The sequence below is a fragment of the Hipposideros armiger genome, unplaced genomic scaffold (assembly GCF_001890085.2).
Source record: "Hipposideros armiger isolate ML-2016 unplaced genomic scaffold, ASM189008v1 scaffold_10, whole genome shotgun sequence".
NCBI classification, from domain to species: Eukaryota; Metazoa; Chordata; class Mammalia; order Chiroptera; family Hipposideridae; genus Hipposideros; species Hipposideros armiger.
In genome coordinates this window covers 5,197,819-5,222,853 of record NW_017731360.1, presented here as the reverse complement: position 1 = coordinate 5,222,853, position 25,035 = coordinate 5,197,819, and the positions used below count along the sequence as shown (strand labels likewise).

The 25,035-nt window shown below is 49.5% G+C and overlaps 1 protein-coding gene across 1 annotated transcript in view; it reads right to left on the bottom strand.

Moving 5' to 3' along the window:
- CSMD2 (CUB and Sushi multiple domains 2) overlaps positions 1 to 25,035 on the bottom strand; it is a 634,343-nt gene that overhangs the window by 235,659 nt on the left and 373,649 nt on the right. Inside the window, exon 12 of the mRNA XM_019657596.1 lies at positions 13,769 to 13,951. Coding sequence (XP_019513141.1) covers positions 13,769 to 13,951 — 183 coding nt within the window. The remainder of the gene's footprint in view (positions 1 to 13,768; positions 13,952 to 25,035) is intronic.

Below are 25,035 nucleotides of genomic sequence, written 5' to 3'. Positions count from 1 at the left end.
TTGTTCAGCATCTTAGCTGTAGAGGGCAGTGTCACTGGCCCTCATATGTGGGATCCGAACCGGGGCCCTCTGGCATCCCAAGCGAGTTCTTAACCATTGTGCCACTCAGCCGGCCCTATCTGGTTTCCTGGCTTTAAACCTCGCTCCTTTTGAATCTATCAAAAATACTGGCTTCAGAGTCCATTTTATAAATCACACATTTTCATGATGTTACATCCTTGCTTGGAACTCTTTAAAGACTCCCTACGGCACAAAGGATAAAGCCCAAACATTTATCACAAGGGCACAAAAGACCCTCAAAGACCTACGACCCTTGATAATCTCTTTTATCTTTATTTTTCCATGCCTGACAACCCCCTACATTTCAGCCATATTAGATTACTTATAGCTCTACCCATGTGCAAGGGTAAACCCATGTGTTGGCCAGGCTATTTTCTCTTTCTAGAATGTTCTCTTCTCCTGTCCATCTAGAAAACTCTGTTAAGCATCATTTCTGTTGGGTGGCATGGGTCCCTCCGCCCTTCATTTATCCTTCCTAGCCGCAGTCATAGGGTCTGTACACCAGGCTCTCCCACTCAGTGCCTGCTAAGGCTTGACGGTACCCACCAAAAATGCATGTTAGAATCTTAATCCTCAAAGGTGCCCGTATTAGTAGGTGAAGCCCTTGGGAGGTACTTCAGTCATGAGGGTGGAACCCTCAGGAATTTGATAGTGCCTTAAAAAAAATGAGATCCGGGCCGGCCGATTGGCGCGTTGGTTAAGAGCTGGCTTGGGACGCCAGAGGGCCCCGGTTCGAATCCCACGTATGAGGGCCAGTGACACTGCCCTCCACAGCTAAGATGCTGAACCACAGCTCAACCTGGAGCTGGGCTACCGTATGTAGCCAGCAGCCAGCGTGAGCGGCCAGCAGCCACAGTGAGTGGCTGTTAAGCCAGCGACTGATGTGCCTCACCTGGGAAGAGCGCAATGATGGTGCCAACTTGGGCCAGTGAAAAAACGTCCTCCACAACTAGACTGAAGAACAAAATGACAGCATCTTGTCTGTTCCCCTTCCCTCAATTCCCCAATAAAAAAAAAAAGGAAAAAAAATGCGATCCCTACACCCCTTCTGCCAGGACACAGGGAAAAGTCTGCAAACTGAAAGAAGGCCCTCACCCAGTCATGCCAACACCCTGCTCTAGACTTCCAGCTTCTAGAGCTTGTGTTGTTCACAAGCTACCCAGTCTGTGGCATTTTGCCCAAACAGACTTGGACAGTGTCTAAGCTACCCTTGGGTACAACTCTTCACCCTGGGTCCCAGAACGAACCGCTGTGTAGAGTCCAGCTGAGCCCTGCAGAGCTGTCACTGACCTACAACCCTTACGGAATGCGAGCGAGAAATACATATTTGTTGTTGCAATCTGTTGAGATTTTTGGAATGTTGACGCCAAAGCAAAAATAAGACTTCCTGCTTATGAAAGGGGATATGAAGAAATCAGAAAGCAAAGGATTGCTCTTTTGGACAAGGTGGTTAGAGAAGGCCTGTCTGGGGAGGTGACAGTTGTAGGGGCAATGAGAAGGATCCAGCCTCCTGAGGAACCTTCCAACATGGAGAAATGCAAGTGCAAAGGCACTGAGGTAGAAAAGATTTAGAGTGTCTGAGGACCTGAAAGAGGGCCAGTGTGTCTGGGCAGAGCAAGTGACGGGGGAGTGGCATGGGATGAGGGGAGAGGTAGGAAGCTGTCAGTCACATAGAGCCCCATAGACCTTTTGCTCAGAGATCACCCTCAGCATCCAAAGCACTCGGCTGAGGCCCAGTACCTTTCTTGGCACATAACGTCTGTTGGGTCACAGTTAGGGTGACCACTTAATATATTGCCTAAATCGGGACACTTTTGAGAAGGAAAGATGGTACTATGAATAATTACCCTAGGACAAAAGATGTGACCTGGGATATTGTTCTAAGCAAATAGTGATGTATGATCACCCCAACTCACAGCCCTTTATTTCCCGTCCTCAAAAGTATCCTTTATCCTGAGGGAGTAGCTTCTGCCTCAAGCTCCTCATTCACAAGCCAATCCCCTTCTGCCATTGGAATCTTAAACCAAAGCTCACTGGTGGGGGTGTGACAATTGCTAAGTTCTTGCTTCCTACGACAAGACACTGCTCCCCGTACCCCCTTGAGGCTGGCCAAGTTATTGGTAAAAACTGCCTGCTTATCAGCAGAATGCCACCTCCTGTCCAACCTCTGGGAACGACCACTGGAATCCCCCTGCAGCCGTGATTGGTTTTTGCCACACATCTGGGATGATGCCCACCCAGATCATTCCTGGTGCGTACCCCAGCCTTGGACCTCTTCAGACCTGCTCCGAAGTCTTGGCCAAGCCCAGGCTCTGAACTGAACTCTCATGTACTCTCAGAGGGTGTCACCAGCTTCCAGAGCAGGTCTGCTACCTCATGGAACAAAGCATGAAGAAAGTCTCTGCTCTGCACTCCTGGGAAGAAGCTGAGTCCACACGCCTGGGGCCCAGCTTTCACCTTGAAAACAGACCATAAATTCTTTGGAAAGTACACATAGCCAAACCAACTCCACAATTTGGGCTTGCTGTCCTTTTTCACTTACTAGCTGTATACCTTTTTTTGGGGGTCGGGGAAGGGTACTCAACCTTACTGAGTTTCTACATGTGCAACAATTAGACCAACAACGTCTAAACCACACCTTTGTTGTGAAGATTTGTTGTGATGAAGCATCTGGAGGCACTGGGTGCACACCACACCGGGGCACATGTGAGGCATAAATCCAATTTCTGTTGAACTTGAAACCAGAGCCATGTCCCAGTTCTGCTGCTGCCATGTCTCCATAGCTGCTTTGGCTCACGGCATCTCCTAGTCTCAAGCAGCCTACAGAGGCAGCAGAGTTGTCCCCTCCACCTCTCCCCCAGCACAGCCCATGTCTCCACCAAGCAAGACTCCAGGCCTAAAGGAGCTCTCTGCTCCTCAGAACCTCTTCTCCTCCATGAACAAGCGGGTAAACCCAAATCCAGAAGGTTTTGGCCAAACTCATTTTCAGGAGCCACTGACTGCTCAGTTGCTAACTGTGACATGGTGCCACCGTCTGTGGGTAGACCAACTTACGGAAGGAGGCATGTCTGTTAGCTGCAAGGGGGCACCTCGAGCTCTCGAGTTTCATCTGGGATTCTGACAAGCTGTGCCATGTGGGGTGAATACTGGTTGCCCGTCGTTCCATGTGCCAAGCATAGTGACTCAACAGGGCTTTTCACTGCTGGGAGGTCCCACAGCTGCTCGTGCCCAGCTCCCAGGATCCCCAAGTGACAGTCACAGGGTTCTGTCCTGGCCACAGGGGCAGATCTCAGTTAGCCTGTGTGTCCCTTGCTGGGGTTAGTGTTCAGCTGTCCTCATTAGCCTGGTCAGCCAGACACAGGGATTAACTGGGGAGGAAAATACGTTGGCATGACGTAGCCCAAGAGCCCAAGTCTTCCGATTAGCCCAGGGGGATTCAAGAGGAAGTATGGACTCCCATCTCTAGTAGCTCAGAAGGTGCTCCCAGGACTGCAGGCCCAGGTCACTGGGACTTTGAGGCCCTCAGGGCCTGTCCTCCTCACCTGAGCCTCTGACGGGCAGATGTCAGAGAGCCCCGCCATCTTCTCTAAGGCTGTTTCAGCAGACCATCTTCACGCAGGGCTTCTAGAGCCAGCCGTGGCCCCGGCGACCCTGAGCCCAGTCGTACCTCAGACCATCAGCCACTGAAGGCTGTGCCTAGTGGCTGCTCACCTTGAGAATGAGGCGGTATGTTTGGATTTCCTTCCAGGGGAATCCATAATGAGCCAGGGGAGTTTGTAGTTAGCCTGAGAGAGCTACCTTCAAGACCATGGGGGAAACTTACCTCACTCCCAGAGCAAGACAGAAGTTAATTAGGTAGCTTAGGGCAGCAGCCTTGTTCCCGAGTTCATATCCTGAGCCCCCCCCCCCCCTCCCAAGGTTGCCTTTGTACAAAGAGACTGGAGGAAGAGCCTACAATCCCAAGAGGTGTAGCCCCAGGCTCTCCTAGGAAGCCAAGCCCTAGAAAAGGTGAGCGGTGCCTTCCCCAGGAATCACACAGCCCAAAGAACCCACAGACCAGCACTGATGAGTATGTACTGTGACCAAGCCAGACGACAAATTCGCCCAGAGGCTCACAGAATGGGGGAGGGGGACTGGTAGAGCTTCGAGCCCCAGCTCCTGAGCCAGCAGCTGCGAAAACAGATCCTGATTAGTGAAACTCTGTGTCCCCTTGATAGCTCTCTGAGTCAGACATGACAGAGCACAGTGGAGAAGGCACAGCCTGTGGGAACACACTTGGCATCCACACAACTTTGAAAATTTTACAGAGAAAAGAACCTGTTCGTTCTGATTCCAAAGTTGAAAGCTGAAGTGAGAATGGCAGGTGTATCCCATACCCCCAAACAGAGGTCACAGCCCAGGATTAGACCCCTAAAGCTTGGTCAGGTTTTCCAGCCCCCATTCCACCCAGGTAGCTATGGTCCCACGATGTCTTGGACCAGGACACTTAGCTGAAGGAACACGGACGGCCTCTGGACTGGGGACTGTGCTAAGCTGTGTTTGCAGCTTTTCTGGCGCAGACTGGGCTGAAATTTTGCCTGTGCTACAATCCTCCAAGAAACCTGAGTCTTCCAGTTGGAATAAGTTTTCCTTCCTTACATTCTAGTAGCACTTTGTGGCCACAACTATTACTGCAATAATTCAAAGACTGCTTTGTAATAAAAGTATGTGCTTGTTATACTCACTAGACTATGATCTCTTGGAGGGCAAGAACCATGTTAGAATCATGCCTGCTACTCTCCGCAGAGCTAAGCACAATGCCCAGCGTGCAGCAGCCCCTCCCCTCCGCATTTTGCTGCATTCAAATGAAATGAGAGGTAGGCAATTGCAACATCAAGTTATGATGTAAGAGTCTAAGACCTTGCACCCCAGACCTCGCTGGGATATCATCATGGAGGTTAACATTCCTTGGACCCCTGGAGGCTACCACCATCTTAACGACCGAGTTATGGCAGCCTCAGCCTGGCCAGCCTCATAGCAATAATGTATCACCGCATGTGTCATAGTCTCATGCCTCAAGGGGCTGCCATCAGGGGACCAAGCGCCTCAGGAATGACCCAAAACAACCCTGCAAGCAACAGGCACACAGTAAGTATTCCATATTAGTGGTTCACAAATGTGGCATAGCATTAGATCACCTAGGAAGGTTTTAGGACTTCAGTTCCTGGGCCTCATCCCAGATATGCTGACTCAGGATTTCTTACCCTTCCCAGGCTGCCCCACGGTCCCGCATGCTTCCCAGCCAGGACTGCAATGCCCATTCCACAGTGCAGGAAAAATCATGGCCTCCCCACCTCCAGCCACCCCCACGGACTTTCTGCTCAAGAAAACGACCCCTCTGCATCACTGGGGGTCCTTCTACAGAACAGACGCCCTGCCCCCTCTCCAGCTCTGCACAAAACTAGCACAGTAAAACCACAGGTCTTCAATGTCCAGCTTTCACGAGGACTGGGTAACAGAGGGAGGGGGTCCTGGAAACACACATGCTGGCTTTCAATTTCCAGGAATTGGCCTGAAATATGAATTTGGATCAAAGCAATGCTCAGGTTCCCTGCTTCTTCCCTGGGGCCACCTGTGGGTGAATGGGACCTTTAAGGGAGCCTAGAGACATGAGAACATCACATCAGCAGAGGAAGCTCACACAGGCCTTGCTGCGGCCCCTGATCACAAGCCGTTCCCCAGATCCTTATCTCTACACAGCGGTTCTCAACCTGTGGGTTGCGACCCCTTTGGGGGTCGAACGACCCTTTCACAGGGGTTGCCGGGTACTCTATGTGGGCGTATCTGCATGTGGGCCTGGAGACGGATAGAGGAGCGGTGTCTCAGTTCCTAAGACCATCGAAAATATGTGTTTTCCGATGGTCTTAGGCGACCCCTGTGAAAGGTTGAGAACCGCTGCCCTACAATGAGGCTGAAACTTTCAAACCTCAGCTGATCCCAATTCTGGCTCTGAATATTTGAAAAAGGCAATTTCCAAGGACTCTAGCTATTGTGATCATATTTTCTGGGCCAAAGGAAAGGCTGCTTGAAATTGCACTTGTCCTGGAAAATCTGGGATTATATATTAATATTTACAGGGAATGCCAAGGTTCGACCACAGAGAGGAGAGAAAACAGGACATGCTTCACCTGTGCACAGGGCATCGAGGTCGCAGTGAGAGTGGAAAAAGTACCTGCTTGTTTAAAAATAAAGGCAGCAAGCGATGTGTGTGACCTATATGAAGAAAACTATAAAGCTGTTATATTTAGAAAAATGAAAGTAGATGAACAAAAAGAGTGACACGCCATGTTTCGGGATGGGCAGGCTGCGTATTCTAAAATGCCTATTTTCCTCAAGTTAATTTCTAGTTTCATAGGAGCACACATACAAAATCCCAATAGGATTTTTTTCTTTTACTCTGACAAAATGATTCTAAAATTAATCTTGAACAACAAACAGATGAGAATAACAATGAATGTTCTGAAAGAGGAAATAATTAAGGGAGGAAGGAGTCGTTTCCAGCTTTGCCAGATATTAGGACATATTATAAAACAACAATTAAAATTATTCAATGCCCGTGCGAAGATAGAAATAGAGCAGGAGAACAAAGTGGTGACTCAAGAAATAGACTTAACTACAGTTGAGGATTTGGTATATGATAAAACAATTCATTTCCCCCAAATCAAAAGGGAAGTGAATTACTTAATAAATTGTGTTGGAAAACCGCATAATAGTTTGCACAATATCATACATTCATCTAAATAAACTCCAGATGGATTAACAAATTATATTTTTAAAAAATCAAATTACTGAGAAATAACCAAAAATAGAACAAACTGTTTCTCAGATCTGTGGCAGAATGATAACTTTGTCAGCTTTGAAAAGAAGTCAAAAATATTGAGAGATTTGTCTATGTAAAAATGTAAAACTGTATAATGCAAAAGAGTAAAACAAAAAAAAAGGAAAACAAGAGATTGGGAAAATATATATATCAAATATCACAAAGAGTTTCTATCGACAATTGAGGAAGAGTGCCTTCTAGCTGGAAAGGAAAATGCCAACCCAACACTCTCATAGACACGTGTTGCACAGACAGCTGTTACACAGGGATTGCAAATAGCAAATGACCCGTGACCTTGCTGGACAAAGCCAGACCCAGGCTGGCTAGAGAAGGGATTGGGGTTTCTGTGCAGCGTCCTGGGATGGAAATCCTGACACCCCTGTCATACTTCTTGCTCCAACAGAGACATGTGTCTGGCGCCTGGGTCCCCAGCATCTCTCCAGACCCTAATTCCATGGACCCCACCTCCCTTCTTCCACTCACATAAATTTGGCAGCAGCCAACCCCTTTAGGATCCACTGCAAACCAAGTACCCAGGCTGGCAGTGCACGTGTGTGTGTACACGTGTGTGCATGTGTGTATGTATGCACCCATATAGCCAATGAACACCCCCCTTTTGCACAGACACAAACCCCGTGGCTTCTCTCAGAACCCAGTGCTGCCACTTGGATGTCTCCTTCTTTACCAAGGCCCTAAATCTGTCCTCTCATCTTTCAGGCCCAACTATTCTAACAGCGATGACATATGTCTATGGTCTATATTGAGAAGAGGGGCTGTTGCCTCGCACACATTCAGTGACTATGTATTAAATAAAAGAATGAACCTTCATGGGGGTGATCCTAAACTCAGTGTTGAACCACAAGGCCCCACTTTCATTTACATAATTATGTCTATCTTTATGTTAAAGCGAGCAGGTCAAGGACTGTGCCCAGTTCATCTCTGGATTTGCAGCACTTATCATAACATTTGGCATTTTGCAGAAGTCGACAAGGGCATGCTATAGGGAAGTAGTCAACTTATACCTATTAAATTAGCAATTTTTAAAAGGCCACGCAAATACTTGAGGTTTGGTGATAGATAGCAAGTACCACAAAGAGTTTCTATCCACAATATAAGAAGAGCTGATCAAGGTTACAAGTGATATATGTGACCTCTAGGAAGAAAACTGCAAAGTTGCCATATTGAGAAAGTAGACGAATCTAAAAGAGAAATATGCCATATTTCTGAATGGGATGAAAAGGGCATGTAATTATATGAATCTTATTCTTAACCTTAGAGCTTTTGGTATTGGTATTATGAATTGGCACAACACTTGAGGGGGTAATATAAGAGTATACACATCAAGAGTTATAAACATGTTCATACCCTGACCCAACCACCTCACTCCTGAAAATGTATCCTAAGGAAGTAATCCAAGAGAAGAGAAAAACCAGCCCTATCCACGAGGATGGTCAGGACAGCCTTATATAACATAATTGAACGTAATTTGTTCACTTAGTTATGATCCAGTTACTAGACAGAATCTTCCAAAGATATTAAGGATGATAACTGTGGAAGACCTGTAGTAACATGGCAAGACATGCAACAGAATGTGAACTTTAAAACATGAAAAATGAGATGAAAACGACATGAAACATGTGTGTACATGGGTAAGAATAAAAAAAGGTAGCCAGATTTGAAATTGGTGCTGGTTCAAGGAAGTGAAATTCAGAGTATTTTATTTACTTAGCCCTTTAAATTTATTTAAACTTTTTAATAAGAGAATGTACCAACAGCCTGTGTTGGGTATTGGACCTTGAGCTCCAGATATGCCTTGAAATAAAGAGTTGTCACATTATATAGGACTTGACACCATGAACCCGACCTGTTCAACCAGAGCAGAATCATCCCAGAGGCCCTCTGGTTTAGACTCTGACTAGGAAGAGTCCTACCTGCTTATGCAGTTAACTTTGTACATAGTAGATGCTCAATAAATCAAAGATGGATGGATAAGCAGATGAGTAGAAGGAATGAGAAAAAGTCAAGACTAGGAAAAGGGTCCAACACTGGTATACTGCACGTTGGTAGATAACACTGGTACAGTTCCGACAAAGGTCATGGATCTAGCCCTCATGAATTAAACTCTTGCCAATCTCTGTCACTTCATGGGAGTCATTCAGCCAACAGTTAGCTTCCCTACTCTGGCCTAGTATTTTTGTCCTAAGGCTTCCTTGTCCTTCCCGCTGCAGACAAACCCTTGGATTCTGGAAATCGGTGCAACGGAGAGAGTGCAGGGTTTGGAGTAGGAGCCTGCTCTGTCAATTAACAGTTTAAATTTCAGCCCATCACTTAATGGTTCTATAACCTCTGAACTAGTTACCTTGTCTGCCTGAACTTTGTCTTCATCTGTAAAATGAGAGAATAAATATTCCATAAAGTTGCAGGGAAGAGTTACATCTTCCCTGTGACATAAAACGATGAATAAATATCGGCATCCTCCCTTTCCCCATGCTTTCTCCCGGCCATAATCCCATAGGCCCTCCAGTTTAGTCTCAGTTCCGCTTAAAATGCAAGTACCGCATTTCTTCTTATTTAGAATTTGACAAGACTCAATTATCCTAGACCACTCAATCTTGGGTGTTGTTTTTTTTTTCTTGGGGGGTGGTATTTGGCAATGTCTGGTGACATTTTTGGTTGTCACAACTGGCAGAGGAGTAGGAGTGAGTGTGTGTGTGTGTGTGTGTGTGTGTGTGTGTGTGTGTGTGTGTTACTGCCTTTCAGTGAGTAGAGGGCAGGCATGCTGCTAAAACATCCTACAAGACACAAGACTGCCCCCCACAAAAAGAATGACCTGGTCCAAAATGTCAGCAGTGTTGAGAATCCTGATGACCCCCTGACCCAACCTACTCCTTTGTCCAGCAATGTGTGTGTGTGTGCCCAGAAGGAGGGGCTGGGGAGAAACTGAGGGAGGGAGGGGTCAGGAGATACTAGCAGAGAACCATTTCCCACAGCATCCCTGTGTGGAACGCCCTCCTCTACCTCCCAGCTCTTCAAGGCCCAGCTCAAGCCCTGAATCCTATGTGACATTTTCTGTGAGCGCCCAAGGACCAGCTTCTGCCTCTCTTGGTCTCTCAAGGCTCAGCTGCTGATTTGTAACTTTCTCTGTATGCATCCCAGGAGGCCCTGCCGTCACATTTCACACATCTGCCTATACATTAGGAACCCAGCAATTAGGAGTCACACCTTCCAAAATGGGTTTACAAAATGGCGAAGGCAAGCTTGCATTTGCTCCGGCTTGGTATAGCTCTGGGGAAGGCAGTTTTGAAACTTCTCTTTGAAAGCGGCTGTTAATGGACTGATAATTGGTTTCCTGGCTTCCTTATGAAGTGTGAAGCATTCTGCTAGCCTGTCAACAAAGCATCAAGTATTGCACAGAGTTATTTGTATCTTCCTCATTGCATCTCTTGTTGTGGGGAAATCGCTGGACATGGTTATACGGGGAAAGGCTCTCTATTCTTTTGCAGGAAGGGGGTGAAATGTCAGAGCTTCTGGGAAGGTGAAGAATATGTGCCACCTGGCCAGAGATTTCTCCCCAGGACACCAAGCCAAGCACATTTCCTAGGCAGAGACTCAACAGCTGTGAATCCAGTGCAGGGCGCTTGGCACAGGGTAGACACTCAGTAAATACTGTTGAATAGACGGAAAGTGGTCCTACTTCCAACTGATTGTGAGCAGTGATCCCTGGAGACATGAATTAACCAAGGAGCAAGAGAGAGAGTAAGAGGAAAGAATCTGGCTCCACCTTTTCTTTCAAAAATGCTTTTTGCTGTGCGAAACACCATCTTCTTTAAAACTTAGATGAACAAAGGCCGTCTGTGGAGCGTCTACTACTATGAGGGCAGCTCAAAAGCCAGCCAAATTATTCTGAAGTCTCTGCTGGCTACAGGAAATGTTTTGAAACATGAAGAGTGTATTTGTGTAGCCTCAGCGGGCAATTCCCTGGTAAGGAGTTGTTTTGAAGAAAATGTTTCAAGAGAAGAACAGTGCGCTGCTTTGCACTTTTTTGGACAACTGTTCAAAGGAATTTGAGCCATCAAAATATGTCCCCAACTCCCTTCTTGATTCTCAGAAGAAAAGAACGGTATTGTTTGATAAGTATCGCATTAATATTTATTGTGACTAATGTCACAATAATGTGTGGTAAAATTGAGGACACTTAAGCTGACTTTTGCTAGGTGTGGTCTTGTATTTACATATGACCGCTTGATAAAACATAGAGGCTGGCTGAGCTAGTTTGTATTTTTACAGATGCTTACAGGTGTTGTCCCTTTTCCGTCGACCACGCACTATGATATACTGGGTTGTCAGAAAAGTCATGACGTATTTTTTCTATGTTTTCACTTTGCAAAAATGCGTCATGACTTTTCCGACACCCCAATACTTGAGCTGGGGTCAGGAGCAGACCACCAACATTGAACATTATCCCTCAATCAAAGTGTGGCCTGCTGTGTCAATGATCCACTTTGGGAAGGGGTTTCCAAGCATTTATATTGTGGAAAATGTGAGAACCGTTCAAGTCATAGTTATCTCTTCTGTAAATGTGATCGTAGAGGCTTAGGATTTTTGGAGCCAGGTTGGAGTGCTCCCCTCTTGGGTGGATTAGTAAACCAAAATCCAGAGAGAAGATGTGCTGGCCACAGTCGTGAACCTGACCTAGGACAGAGAAACACGTCTCCAAAGTTACCGCAGTGCACCAAGACTTTCTTATCGCCACTTTTCACCACCCATTAGACTGTGCGCTCCCTGAGGGCAAAGCCTAGAGCATCAGCTGAAGCTGGGTACTCAGTAGAGAGCTGACAGATGGCGTTCCCTCACCTTCACAGAATACAAATGCAACCTTGCTGTGTGGTGCAAAGGCATGGGCCAGCTGGTGCTCTCTGGCCTCCTCCACCGAAGCCAGCATCCCTGAGACTTAAGCTGGGCTCTGTTACATCCAAATGACCAGAAAACCTGAGTGATGGGAATGCCTTGGGGACACCACCCCTCTGTATCCCAGAATCATCCAGAAGAAGAAATGCCATGCCGCTACCCGCCAACCCGAGGACCGGCTTCCCAGACCTCATCAGTAAGCCCCACACTCCTCTTCCTTATTTTAAACCACAGAGAGCATCGCTTGATATGTGCCAGGACTGCCCTGTTCTCTTCTTCTCAGCTGGTGGCTAGCAGTGCCCAGCTCACTGGAGGCTGCCAGCAGCACTTCATGGTCTTCTGCCCTTACTGAAGGTTCTAGAAAGGTCTCCTTTAACTACGCCTAAGAGCCAAAGGGTCAGGCAAATTCTGGGAGGACTTGAGTGACAGCCCCCCAGGGTGGCATTTTGTGTGTGGGGCGGGGGACTTTATCCTGCTCCGAAATAGCTGATGGTTCATACCTACTTCATTCCTACCAGCTCTCTGCCCCAGAGGCCCAACCCTTTCCAGTTCTCCCTGCTTCGTTTTATGTAGATGGATTTCAGAGATGATGCCCCCTGAGGTACCTGAGGCGCTCACAGCCTGTACCGTTACCTTCTGAGGCCCCGCCTCCAACCTGCCCTGCAGAGCTCCACTCCATCTACCCGCTCCCGCCTGGGCTTGGACCCTTTGTTCCTGCGTTCTCTGAGCTGCTCCCTGCTCACTTCTCTGCCCCTCCAGGTCCCCTTGGAGCCCAGAGTGCTACAAGGCAAACACTCTCAGGCATAGCATTCTAGCTGCGTCAGGCCACAGAGATGGGTAGATTTCATGAAGTGTATTATTTTCAATAAGGGTGATTTGTTTAATGTGTATCTAAGAACGATTTGATCTTTAAACCTCTGCAAGAATTTTTACATAAACTCACAAGTCATCAAAAATGCTTTGTCAAACCAAACAAAGTGATTTTTTTTTGTTTGAAAAGTATAATCACTGTGATGTGACCCAACTCACCAACTCATACACCAAACTCTCAGTCAACACTGATGTTCCTTTATAATCTCCCAGGTTATTCCCTCCCCCAGCCCCAAGGGGCCACCATTCTCTAGTATTCGGCACTCAGAGGCCCCGAGAAGCCCGTCGATGTGGGAGACAGGGGCAGAGAGTCAGGCTGTCTGCTCTTCCCTCAGAGAAGCAGATTGAAAGACACTGAGAAGGTTGGGTGGCGAGGGTTGGGAGAAGGAAGGTGACAGCCCAGAGAAGCTGGAACCTTTGATTTCTCCACAGAGAGCAAGCCTGCTCCACCCTTAGCTACACACAGCCCCCTCACACTTGCCAAACCCACTGGACTTCAAGTATTATTTGCACCAAAAGAATGGCCATACCACCTACGAGGAAGGAAGGTACCTCTGTAGAACACAGCACTCAACTCCAACCCTTCCCCCAAAGACCAACAATCCAAAGACAGCTCAATCTTCATCCCTGCGTAAGCAAGGCCACGGTTTCCCCCAGCACCCAGAGGCGGGTACAGTCTACAACCTTACAAACTTGCCAACCCTCTCCACTTTGGCTTCACTAGCTGGAGTCACTGGCGGCAACAGGGGTGAGGAGGGAATGTCTGGATCGCAGCTTGGTGCACCAAGCCCCAGGGGCCTCTACCTTGCTCTCTGGCATCACCAGGGAGGGTAAGACGGCTTTGAAGAAGGTTCCCGAATGTCAAGAGCAATCACTCTCAGTGCTAGTCTACATTACTGCCCGCAACGAGGACCAACCAGCAACGTTGTGAAGAATAGAAGAAACCAACCAGGGTGAAGCTGTTGTTATGATCTGCAAGGTTCCCAAGGACGGGGCCCCTGGGTTAGCTAGGAAATGGGCCCCCTGCCTCTCGGTGGACACCCCAAAGTGGCCTCCCTCCCGCTCACTTACACACACAGCCTGGCTTCTTAGCCGACCACTGGTTATTCTTTTGGCACGTGATTGCCTTCTGCCCCACCAGCTCAAAGGCAGGCTGGCACTCAAACTTGAGTGTATCACCGTGGCGAAAGCGGGAGCCTTCCCTGCGGCCATAGGCGGGTACGCCGGGATCCCCGCAGCTGCCCTGCTCGATCTCTGAAAGACAGGAAGACGAGAACACAGACACAAAAGGTGACTTATTCCTCTCGTGGAGCTGGACGTCCAGGTGACATGCTCTGCAGCTCCTCTGCCATGAAGAGTCAGTGCTCAGAGTGACGCAGGTAGGACCTCAAATGAGAAATCCTGAAATGTCCCGTTGAAACACAGCATCCTAGGCGAAATGGGCCTTCCAGCTATCAAATGTCTGAGGCTCTGTGTGCCCATGGGTGTTCTAGGCACTTGGACATTCTCATTCTGGGAAGGTGGGTCTGCATTCTTTGTGGGATACCTGTCCCACCCACTAATGAGTCCCAAAATTTGAGGGACTTCTTTACTGAACTTGACTGTGCATTCACATTACTAACGCCACTCGATAGATCTTAGGCGCAACCCATTTCAGAGCAGCAAAGGCGAGCACAAGACCAGAAGGCGGCCGAGGCTTTGCTGCCTGCCTTTCCCCAAACCAGAGGTTAAGGGAGAATCAATATTCGCTGCTTGCTGATATGGAAACACTTTCACGAAGGTATTTGGTTTTTTTTTTTTAAATTCAATTTGCGATGGTAGCAGGTAAAATGAAACAAATGATTCATTAGGTCAGCTTTTAAGTTCATTTGATTCAACGGTGGCGAATCAGACACAGAGTGGGTTCCCTGAGACAGCTCTGGGGCCTGGGCTTAGGGGGGCATGAGGAATGGGCTATCCCACGGGAGAGTCAGTCCGGACCCAGACACTTCTGGAAAGGAGTCTGTCCTGGCTGAGCCCCGAGTTTCCTCCAGTCATCCCCACTTCCACCAGCCTTGTGTTTGGTGCTATGAGAGATGAGGGTGGAGGAGATGGGAGGGATGGGAGGGGAGGGAGAGGAAGGGGAGGAGGAGGGGCTCTGTTCCCAGGGAGGGAGGCACCCTGTGGGGAAGACAGGGAATAATGAATGAAGTGACAGATGGCGAGGTGAGGACTGTAAGAGTCCTATGATTTGGGAGAGAGCAGGCTGGAATAATGGGACATTTTTTGGACACTTTCCCAGGCTTGTCAGGCAAAGGGACCCTGGTTTTTTTGTAGACACTTGTCAGGAGCCGTAGTCTCTGAAGTTGCCACGTGTGGCCTAACAGGAATAATTCTGCAAAAGCTTTCTTACCACAGCTGTTGGGCTTCCGTGAGCCGATCAGGCTAGCCCCACGTACTGCCTTATAGACAGATACGTGACTGTCACATTCACATTACCTCCAAACCGAGGCCTCCAACCCTCTGCTGAGAGCTGGTAGACCACACATGCTATAGCTGGGATTGTGTGTGTGTGTGTGATCTAAACCAAACATCTAGGGTCCTTGGGTGTGGGGGGAACGGAGGGGATCTGTGTGACCATGCCACGTGCCAGGTCTAAGGACTCAAGTACAGATCAGCTCACCCACTTCTCATCCCCTTGGCCTCACCCTCTACACACACACCTGCTGAGAGCACACCTGAACCCGCCTCCGAAGCTGGCTTTCCTCCTGCCAGGGCCGGGGGAGGGTATGCACTGAAGGGTTCCTGGGAAGGTGGCCCTTTGGTCCAGGTCCCAGAGCTCCAGGGGATCTAAAGGGAAGGAAGAAGGGGCCCCTGCGACAAGTGAACCTGGAGACGCAAGCAGCAAGGCCCCCCTCCTTCCAGGGATCCCCAAACGTGCTCTCTCTGGGGTGTGAGGCCCTGGCAAAGACCATCCCTGCAGGCATTCTGAGACCTGGTGACAGTTACCCAGTGTTTAAAGACAGAGCTGGATCCTACTGCTCAGGACAGGACCCAGATTTGATGTTTCCTAGGGAGCCCCACCATGTTGTAGAAGATATAAATGTGGGATACACCTTCTGATGTCCCTGCCCTCAGCAGCTAATCTGAGGGTGTGATCAGCTCAAGAGAACCAGTGCCCTTCGAGGGAGGAAGGAATCTAGCCAGTGCTCCTCACTGTGTAGGCACAGCCCTTCCCACAGGCACACACCCGCCCAATTGCTTCTGCTGTCAGTGTGACCTAAAGAACTGCTGTGTGCCAGTCCCTGTGCTGGACACTTGAGATCTGGGTATGGGCTCTGCTCTCAGGGACAGGACAGTCTAGTCATGACACAGACAAGGAGACAGATATTTATGACACAGGGTGATTCGTGCTGTGGAAGTGCCCAGAAAGGGCACCTAACTCAAACTTGGAAGGTGGGGCTGGGAACAGGGTGCAAGGGGTGAGGCACTAACCTTGGGCACAAAATTTTAGGGGGCATAAAAAACCCTGCGATTGAGACAGTATCTTAGTGCAATATTTTTAGAAAATCAAAATTAATGCATAGAAATCAAATCCAGCATAAAAAAATATCAAAACTTAATAAAGACCAGGACCAACCAGCGCTTGCACGACTCACCTCATCTGCCTGACCCTAGTCCTGGCCATCAGAGACTGCTGTCATTTAAAATGTTGACATTTGTTATCACAGATATTTTGCGTTCACTTTGGTTTTTAAAAAATATTGCATTGAAATATTATTTATTTTAATTATTGAGATTTTTGGCCTTCTCTACTTCCCTTAAATTTTACACCCAAGGTGAGTCCCTTTCTCACCTAATCCTACTCATAGCCCTGACATTAGGGAAGGCTTCTTAGAGGAGGTGATGTCTAATCTGAGGCCTGGAGGCTGTGCAGGAATGAGCTGGTAAAAAGATAAGTGAGATTGATTTACAATAGCCAAGACATGGAAACGACCTAAGTGTCTGTGGATGGATGAATGCACGAAGAAAGAGTAGTGCGTGCGTGTGTGTGTGTGTGTGTGTGTGTGTATACAATAAAATATTATTCAGAATTAACAGGAAGGACGTCATGCCATTTGTGAGAACAGAGAGAAGTTAGGTGGTAACCCATGAAGAGTATGGCCATGAGGGGGGCAGTTTAAAAATATTTTTACGATGGGAGAAACCATCTTAAATGCTAAGGACGAAGAGGTAGAGATAGAAATAGAGATAGAGACAGATAGATAGAAATAGAGAGAACGAGAGATATTGTTAACTGAAGACATGGAGGAGAAATGGGGAATGACAGCACGAGGCTCCGGAGAAGGCAGGAGCCATGGGACCCAGAGCACGCTGGGGGGCTGGCCTGAGGGGCCTCTAGCAGGGAACAGGGAAGAGGTGATTACAGCGAGCTTTCAGGTGGGATCGCGGGAGGCTGCAGGAGATCCTGTGCTGACACAGGCTCCATTTTCTACGTGGAGGAGGACGTCATGGTCTTTGTTGAAGGTGATGGACCAGCCGGGAGGAAAAGGATTTAACATGGACAGGAACATCTGAAACAATCCTCTGCAGAAGGGGAAATCATGGCTGGATGAATTGCTATGCATCTCTGGGGCCCACGGAGGGCGGAGGTGGCTCATTTACAGGGGTACCACGAGCAGGGCTGTGTGACTCATCCCTGAAGCCCCCGGTAACTTGGTGCATGTGGGAGTGGAAAAGGGCAGCAGGACTGACTGAGGGGTGAGGCTGGCTTTAGAGAAATGGAAGGCCAATGGGGCAAGGATTTAAGGCTGTTGTGAAGAGAATGGCTGGAGAGTTCTCCAAGGAGCTTAGGCTAAAGGAGGAAAGAAGTGAGGCGAGCAGGAGAGGATGGAGAATCAAGAGGTCAAGGGCAGGGGGAGTAATGAGTGTAAGAGCCGAAGGGACAAAGGGTCGTAAAGCAGACGGGTGAAGTTAAGGCGTCAGAGGTGCTGGAGAACAAGGTCTGGCTGCAGCCAGAGTGGGGTGCCCTGAAAGCAAGAGAGCACGTCAGGAAACGGGGAGGCAAGGTGATGGCAAGGCTTGGAGGAGAGAGGGAGAGGTTGATGACATGGACGAGGAGGGATAGAAAGCGGCAGAGGTGGAGACAGCATGAGGTCGAAGGAGAAGGGGTTTGCACAGAGGTGGAGTAGCACTGGAGAGTGAGCCCATGAGCCCACCTCTCAAATGGAGGTTCATGGGGTCTCGGGACAAGAGTTACTGGGTCATGGTGCCCTCAAGGAGGAGTCAGGTTTAAGGGGGTATTTGGTAAAGACGTCCAAGGCATTGGAGAAGGGGATATGGAGACCACTGAGCCAGGGTTGGGTGGAGGGGGAGAACAGAGGAGGGTGGTTTGAGTTCGGGGCACTCCTTCCAGGGAGGCAGAGGGGGCTGATGGCTGGTTTCTGTCCCCTCGATGCCCCTTGTCCTGGTCTGGGCCTTCTCTCCAAGCCCAGTGTCAACTCCTTCTGGGAACACAGGGACCCAGGTCCGCTGCCTTTCTGCAGAGGACTCCCTGTGCTCCACTGCCCTGCCTGAAAGACGTTTGGCCTTGACCCTCCTGGTCAGGTGCTGACCAAGTGTGATGTCAGGGTCCAGAACTGCAAATGGATAAATCAAATTGCGACTTGGAGACAATCATACCTGCAATTTCCTGTTATCTGGTTTAATATAATTCCATCTTATAATGTTCCCCCCCCCCCACTCCCCTTTGCCTACCAAAAGCGAGCTGGGAAACACAAGATGAGTGCTTCAAAGACGGCTCTGAATTCCGTTGTGACTGGGCTATGCTGCTCAGTGTATTTGCTTTCCCCTTTCTCGGCTGTTCTGTTTCTATCGTCTGTGATCAGCCTCACTGTCTTCTCACCAGGTTTTTCAATTCCTAATACCAAATTGAAATCCTCTTTTATGACAACGTCTGCACAGAGGGAACTGCATCGTGTGTCTCTATAAATTCACTATTTGATCGGCTCCAAGAAAGGCAGAGGGGGAAGGGCGTCCCGAGCTTGGGCTGCAATCTGCTTCTTTTCCAAATGGGTGGCACTTCATTTCTTCCTTCATTTATTCACTGTCCCCTCACCCTGGGCCGTCGCTTCCTCACCTCTCCTGGTTCACATGGCCAGCTCCTCACGCTACAGACTGTAGCTTAAGAGGGCACCTTCTCAAAGGTGCTTTCCCTGACCCTGAAGCTTAGCTATTTCTCCTTGACTTTTCTCTCTTGGAACCTCATTCTTTTCCTTCAGAGCACTGATAGCCTTTTGTAAGCACTCATCTGTTTATTTTACTAGTTACCGTTCTAGACCTTGGGGCTATAGCAGTGGCAACCAAGGACAAACATCTCTGCCCCCGGGGAGCTCACTTGCCTCTTCCCTCTTTCACCAGCTCCACCCCTTTGGCCTTGTTTCTCGTCTCCCCACCCACTGGAATGTCTGTCCTATGAAGGTGGGCGCTGATGATGTGTCGTTGATCATTGTGCACTCAGAACTCAACACCGTGCCTGGGACACTGAGAATGTTGTTTAGTGTGTGAGGTCCGCTAATGTTTTTTGCATGGAAACTGCGCCAAATGCCATGTTCAGAGCTCACGAAATAGCTGCAGGACCCATGACCCTGCCCTTGGAGAACTCAGTCAGGTGGGTATAGAAATAATTACAATGTAAATGATGAGGGCCAGAGAGGAGGCGTGGCCCTTGGGGAGAGCAGAGGAGGCAGCTCAGGCCTCGGGCTGAGAGGAGCTTCACGGAGGTCGCCCCAGCCAGACACGGACTCAGCCTGGGTTCCGCCTTCCCCTCCCCACACACAGTCCTCACTACCCACCTCCTGTGGCTCCTCCTCCTCCTCCTGCAAAGGTGCTCAGCTCTGCTCCCCATCCTTTCTCTCACTGCCTTAGTCCACTACTCCCAGTATCTCACCTGGGTGGCGGCACCCGGCAAGACCTGGTCCCCTGCCTCCTCCCTCTCTGCTGTACCCTGCAAAGCAGTGCGAGGTCGCTTAGAAATCAAATGCAGTCGTGACTGTGTCCTGTTCATTGGTTCTTTCCTGCCTTCCTAAAGTCCACACATGAACACCCTCACTCCTGGGCACGGCAGGGCCTTTGCCTAGCCCCTCCCACCCCAGCCTGGTCTTCGGCCATCAGTGACCTTGAGATTCACACACTACAAAACCTAGCGACCTGTAGGGAGGCAAGATGGTGTGATGGCGACAAGCGAGGGCTCTGGGGTCAGAAAGTCCTGGCTAAATCCTGCCTCTGTGCTAAGTCGTGGACCTTGAACGCATTCTCTCTGGGTCCTAGTTTTGTAATTTGCGAAAGGGAAGTGGTAATAATAACGCCTACCTTACAGGGCTGTTTTGAGGATTGACTGAGCTTATTTATGTACGTAAGACAATTGTTGAAACGTCCAGCACGTGGCACGTAACCAGTAACCAGCAGGTGTTTCCTCATTGTCGTTTTTGTCCTGTTGTTGGCAGAGCCCAGCCGGCTCTCACATGGCTCTCACTTGGCACCTGCTGTCCTCTCTTCCTGAATGAACACCCCCTGCTTGTCTGCCAGACAAAGCGTCATCTTTTGGTGACAGTGCAAGTGCTTCCCAGCCTGAGACCTCCCCTTGGATGGTCCAGGCTGACCTCGGAGCTCTCGCTCTCTCACTCCGGGGCCCTTTCAGGCAATTTTCTGCTATCACTGCTCTGCTCCAGTTACTGGCATATGCTTCTTCCTGTTAAACGAGAAGTTTCTCGAGGACCAAGACAAGAGTTCTGAAATGTCCCTACTTCCAACTTCTAGCAAAGCGCAAGGTAGAGAGGAGGCATTCAATACATGCTCGAGGAATGATGAGGGCAAGAGGGAGTGAAGGATGAAAGGAAAACAGCAGGAAAAAAGAAATAAAGGAAGAGAGTGTCATGTCTGGAGAACAGTTTGAAATTCAATGTGACGGAAAGTGATGGTGAAGAAGGAAGAGGCCCGAAAGGAGAGCCTAGTTCAAGGACCGAGACGTTGTTTCTTCTGTCTCTTGTATGTTGTCAGTTCCTCAAAGCTGGGGTTGGATGACACTCTCTAGAGAGCAGAAAGGATGTGTCCCTAGAACCAAGCCCAGTCTTATGCATACTAAGCACCACCGATCCATTTTTTAATAGGCACAAAATCCTGGAGCGTCACCAGGACATCTCTGCGTGCATAAAGATGACCTCTGGGCATTCCCGGATCTCATGGATTTCTGTAGAACCACATCCCACTCCACTTTCTCACTGGTGATGATGGGACGTGCACGGGAGCCAAGACGCGGTACATCTGTCTGTGTGTTTCTGGGTATTTGTGCACCGCTCTCTGCACACGATTTCCATGAACAGGATGGAGGTGTGGGTGGATAAGGTGGGTGACAGTTTCCCTCCCCATCTCCTTCCCCCACAGCACGGTCCTGGGTATGTCACAGGCTGAAGGAGGCTGGGAAAAGGCATATATGTAGTGCCCCCAAGCTGTCTGCATTAGCCCCAAACTGGAGCTTGTCATTTGCAAAAGCCCATGTATTTGGAGAGTACATTTCAGTGACAAATTATTTCCTGCCAAATTTTAATGCTACAGCATCCTCTGTTGTTTGCCACTCCGCTCCCAAGGGCCAGGACACACGGGCACAGAATGGGTCCCTCTGGGTTTTCCTGAGAGGAGGCAGCTGCTGCCTGGATCCAGGTAAACTCTAGCTCCCAGCGCCTGGGAAAGCTTTAAAGGTATCATGGGAACTCAGTGAGTGTCTTTGGAACATGCCTGACGCCATTCTTGGCTGATGTTAGGTTGGTCCTCTAAGCTTATGGGGATGAAACAACAAGAAGAAGAGGTGTCCTGAAAAGAGCAGAGTTGGGCTGAAAATGGTCACGTGTTTGACATTCTGACAGGAGGACAGGCAGTGTCTGGAAAGGAGTGGAGTCAATGATGCCGGTCTGCTGCCCTTGGCCTCCTTTCCATCCCAGCTCCAATGGCACCTTTCAGGAGGCTCACCTGTGCCCAGCAGAAGGGGATAGAGGCACTGCCGACAGAGGGCGTCTTGCCCACCTTCTCCCTACTTGCTCTCAAACTTTACTTCCGAGCAGGGTTTAGCTTCAACCCTACGCACATGTCAGCTTCCTAAGCCAACCTGTTCTCCCTCTCAGGGATGCCTAACTAACCCCTTCTCATCCTTTGAGCAAGTCTCAGTTTCGGACACCAGCTCCTCCAGGAAGCCCTCCCTGACGCCCTCCAGCAAGGTTAGCTGCCTCTCTTTGATCTTTCTCATCTTCTTGCCCTTCCTGGACTCTAGTAAAGGCAGACTATGACTTAGGTGAAGGCACAGGCTCTCTTGTTGTCCTTGTGGCCCCAACGTCCCAAACAGTGTCTGCAACACAAAATAGGGGCCTGGGTCGTATTGAATGCCCCGAGCACCCATGTCCAGCATGAGTCCCCTGGTCTGTCGAGCATCCTTTCTGCACAGTCTGTACCGCCCTGCTCCTCCCCATCTCCAGGGTCAGGGTGCCAGCTCCTTCCTTCCCTGGGTCAGCCTCCCAGGTTCGGCACTAGCCTGCCAGGTTCCAGGCTCCAAGTCAGGAAGCAAGAAGGCTCCCAGATTGATGCTAAAGCTTGTTAACAAGTTGTATGTAATTTTATAATGTTTCTAGTAAGTGCTAATTGCCTGTGCCTTAAATATTTCTTTTTCTACTGGGAAGCAAAGCAATTGTAACTATGAATGCATTTCCTTCAGCTGGCTGTCCCCATGGAGGGGACTGAATTTCTACGCTCAAGAGTGTTCAGTTATTGATGGAGCTTGAGTCCCCTCCCCCGCCCCGCCCTGGGATTGTGACAAGCAGAACTGAAAGAATTTCTGGGAAATAAATCTCCCACTTTTCCCACTCAGCGGCTTACACTTTTAACAAGGCGGGGAGGGTTGATACAGTGCTACCTGCTACCTGCCTGTCTCCAAGGGAGCTTCTCTGTATCTGAACTGGGGCAGAGGGTATATTGTTGAGATGGGGCCAGGTAAGCCTGGGGAAGGTCTCTGCCCTCAGGTGTCTCATGCCACCTGTGGAATATCTGCATACCAGCTACCTTTCCATCCCTGAGCTAAGGTGTCTATGCTGTATGGAATTCGCCAGGAGCTGGGAAAACAGGAGGGCTAAGAGGGCGCGGAGGCTTTGGGCCGTGGGTGCAGGTGAGAGAGGAGCTACAGGTGGGGGAGCAGGGGAGGGCAGCAGGCTTTTAATGGAGTGTTTGCTAAATGTCAGGCCCTATGCTGGGTCCTTCACTACACTGAGTCCTCGGAAGACCCCTGTGAGAAAAACATTTATCAGCCCCTCTACACAGGCGAGAAAACTCAGGCTCAGAGATGCGGAGGGGCTGGCTGAAGATCATGCACACAGCCAATGGGAGAGCTCGATTATAGATTGGGTTTGTCCAACCCCAAAGCCTATGGAGATAGTGGAGAAGGCGGGGGCTCTTGGCACCTGAAAGCTGGGAGATGGTAAAGTGGGTGAAAAGGGGATTGAGAGGGTGCTGAGGAAAGGTGTCCAATGGATCCTGTGCAAAAAGTCATTACAATTTAATTCTGTGAGCTTTTCTGAGCACATGCTGTGTGGCAGGCACTGAGCTAGGCCCTTTGGACTAGAGAGATTAACAAAGTAGAATTCTGCTTAGAATGAATTCATAGGAACCGGAATGTGGCTTGGAATTACCATCATGGAGAGCCTTGGATGCCAAGTAAATGACTGTGCTTTCCTCTAAAAGCAAGGAGAAGTTGTCATTAAAGGTTTTTGAAGTAGGAGGGAACTGTGCCAGGTTTGGATTCTGGGAAGATGGCTGTGCTGCATGTGGCAGATGGGTGAGGAGGTGGGGGAGAGGGCTGGAGTCAGGGTACGAGGACTGCTGTCATTTAAGTGAGGCAATGAGGGCCTCCGCCATGGCAATGACAGAGGAGACGCGGTCACAGGAGGAGGACGACAGAATCTGGGGTCAGGGTCAGAGGTGGAGAGGGAGACAGCAGAGGGGGAGCTGAGGCCAAGGGAAGGTATGGATGGCGGGAATGTTCTTCAAGGTGGGGTCAGGGGCGTTGGGGTGGAGATGAAGAATTTGGTTTTCCATGGTGTTATGGGCCAAATGTTTGTGTCCCCCCAAATTCATATGTTGAAGCCCCAGTTCCCAGGGTGGCTGTATTTGGAGATGGGGCCTCTAAGGAAGTCATAAAGGTTAAAAGAAGTCATAAGGCCGGGGTCCTGATCTACAGAATATAAACCAGAGCATGCTCCCTCTCTCTCTCTCTCTCTCTCTCTCTCTGTCTCTCTGTGCGTACACTGAGTAAAGGCCATGTGAGAAGGCAGCTGTCTGCAAGCCAGGAAGAGAGTCTAGGCCAAAAACTGAATCGGATGGAAACTTAATCTTGGACTTCTAGCCTAGAATTATGAGAAAATGAATTTCTGGGTAAGCCACCCAGACTATGGTATTGTCATGGGAGCCTGAGCAGACCAATACAGGTGAGCTGGGTTTGGGATGCCTGAGGGGAAAGCTATATACAATGTGTCACGGGTGCACTGAAATGCAAGTGGGGAACAGATTTGGAAGTCACCTGTGTGTAGGTTGAGGTTGAAGCCATGAGAGTGGATGTGATCAACTGTGGAAGGTTCTAGAAAAAGAGGAAGAAGGCTGTGGACAGACTCTGAGAAGTGCCTGCCCTGGAGGGCAGGGAGGAACCAGGCAGGAGCTGTCAGAGAGCGGCCAGAGCAGTGGAGGAGAACCAGGAGGCTGCAGGTGACAGCAGCCCAGAGAGCAGCATGGGAAGGGCCGCGGTCACGTCAGATGCCAGGGACCTCAATTGCCCTCCTTTCTTACAGGAGAGAAGGCTCCTCACCATGAAGGAGTCAGACTGAGGGGTTTCACTCCTCAAATAAAAGCTCAAAGGTGGGAGGGACAAGAAGGAAAAGGTAAGGGCCATCCCCACATTTGATCCTTCTTCCTGCTGGACGAGGTGCAAACTCTTTATGAGGCCTCAGGGCTCCCCGTGACCTGGATCTGCCTTCTGCCATTTCTGCCTCCACACCGGACGCTGTGGCCACAGTGAACCACCTCATTGCTCAGCCAGTCTGCGGAGTGAGGGCCCCGGGTGAGGACTGCAAGTGTGGGGCAAGGATCTAGAACCAGAGTCCATTCGAGCCAGCACAGGCCACCGAGAGGACAGGCATGGAGCCACAAGCTTGCCAGTGGAGGATGACGCGCCAGGTGGAGACCGGTGGTAATCATGGAAGGTTTGGGTGGAGAAGAACTTTAGCGGCCCCTAGCGGAAGGCGCCTCTATGCTGGGCGCCGTGCAAGGAG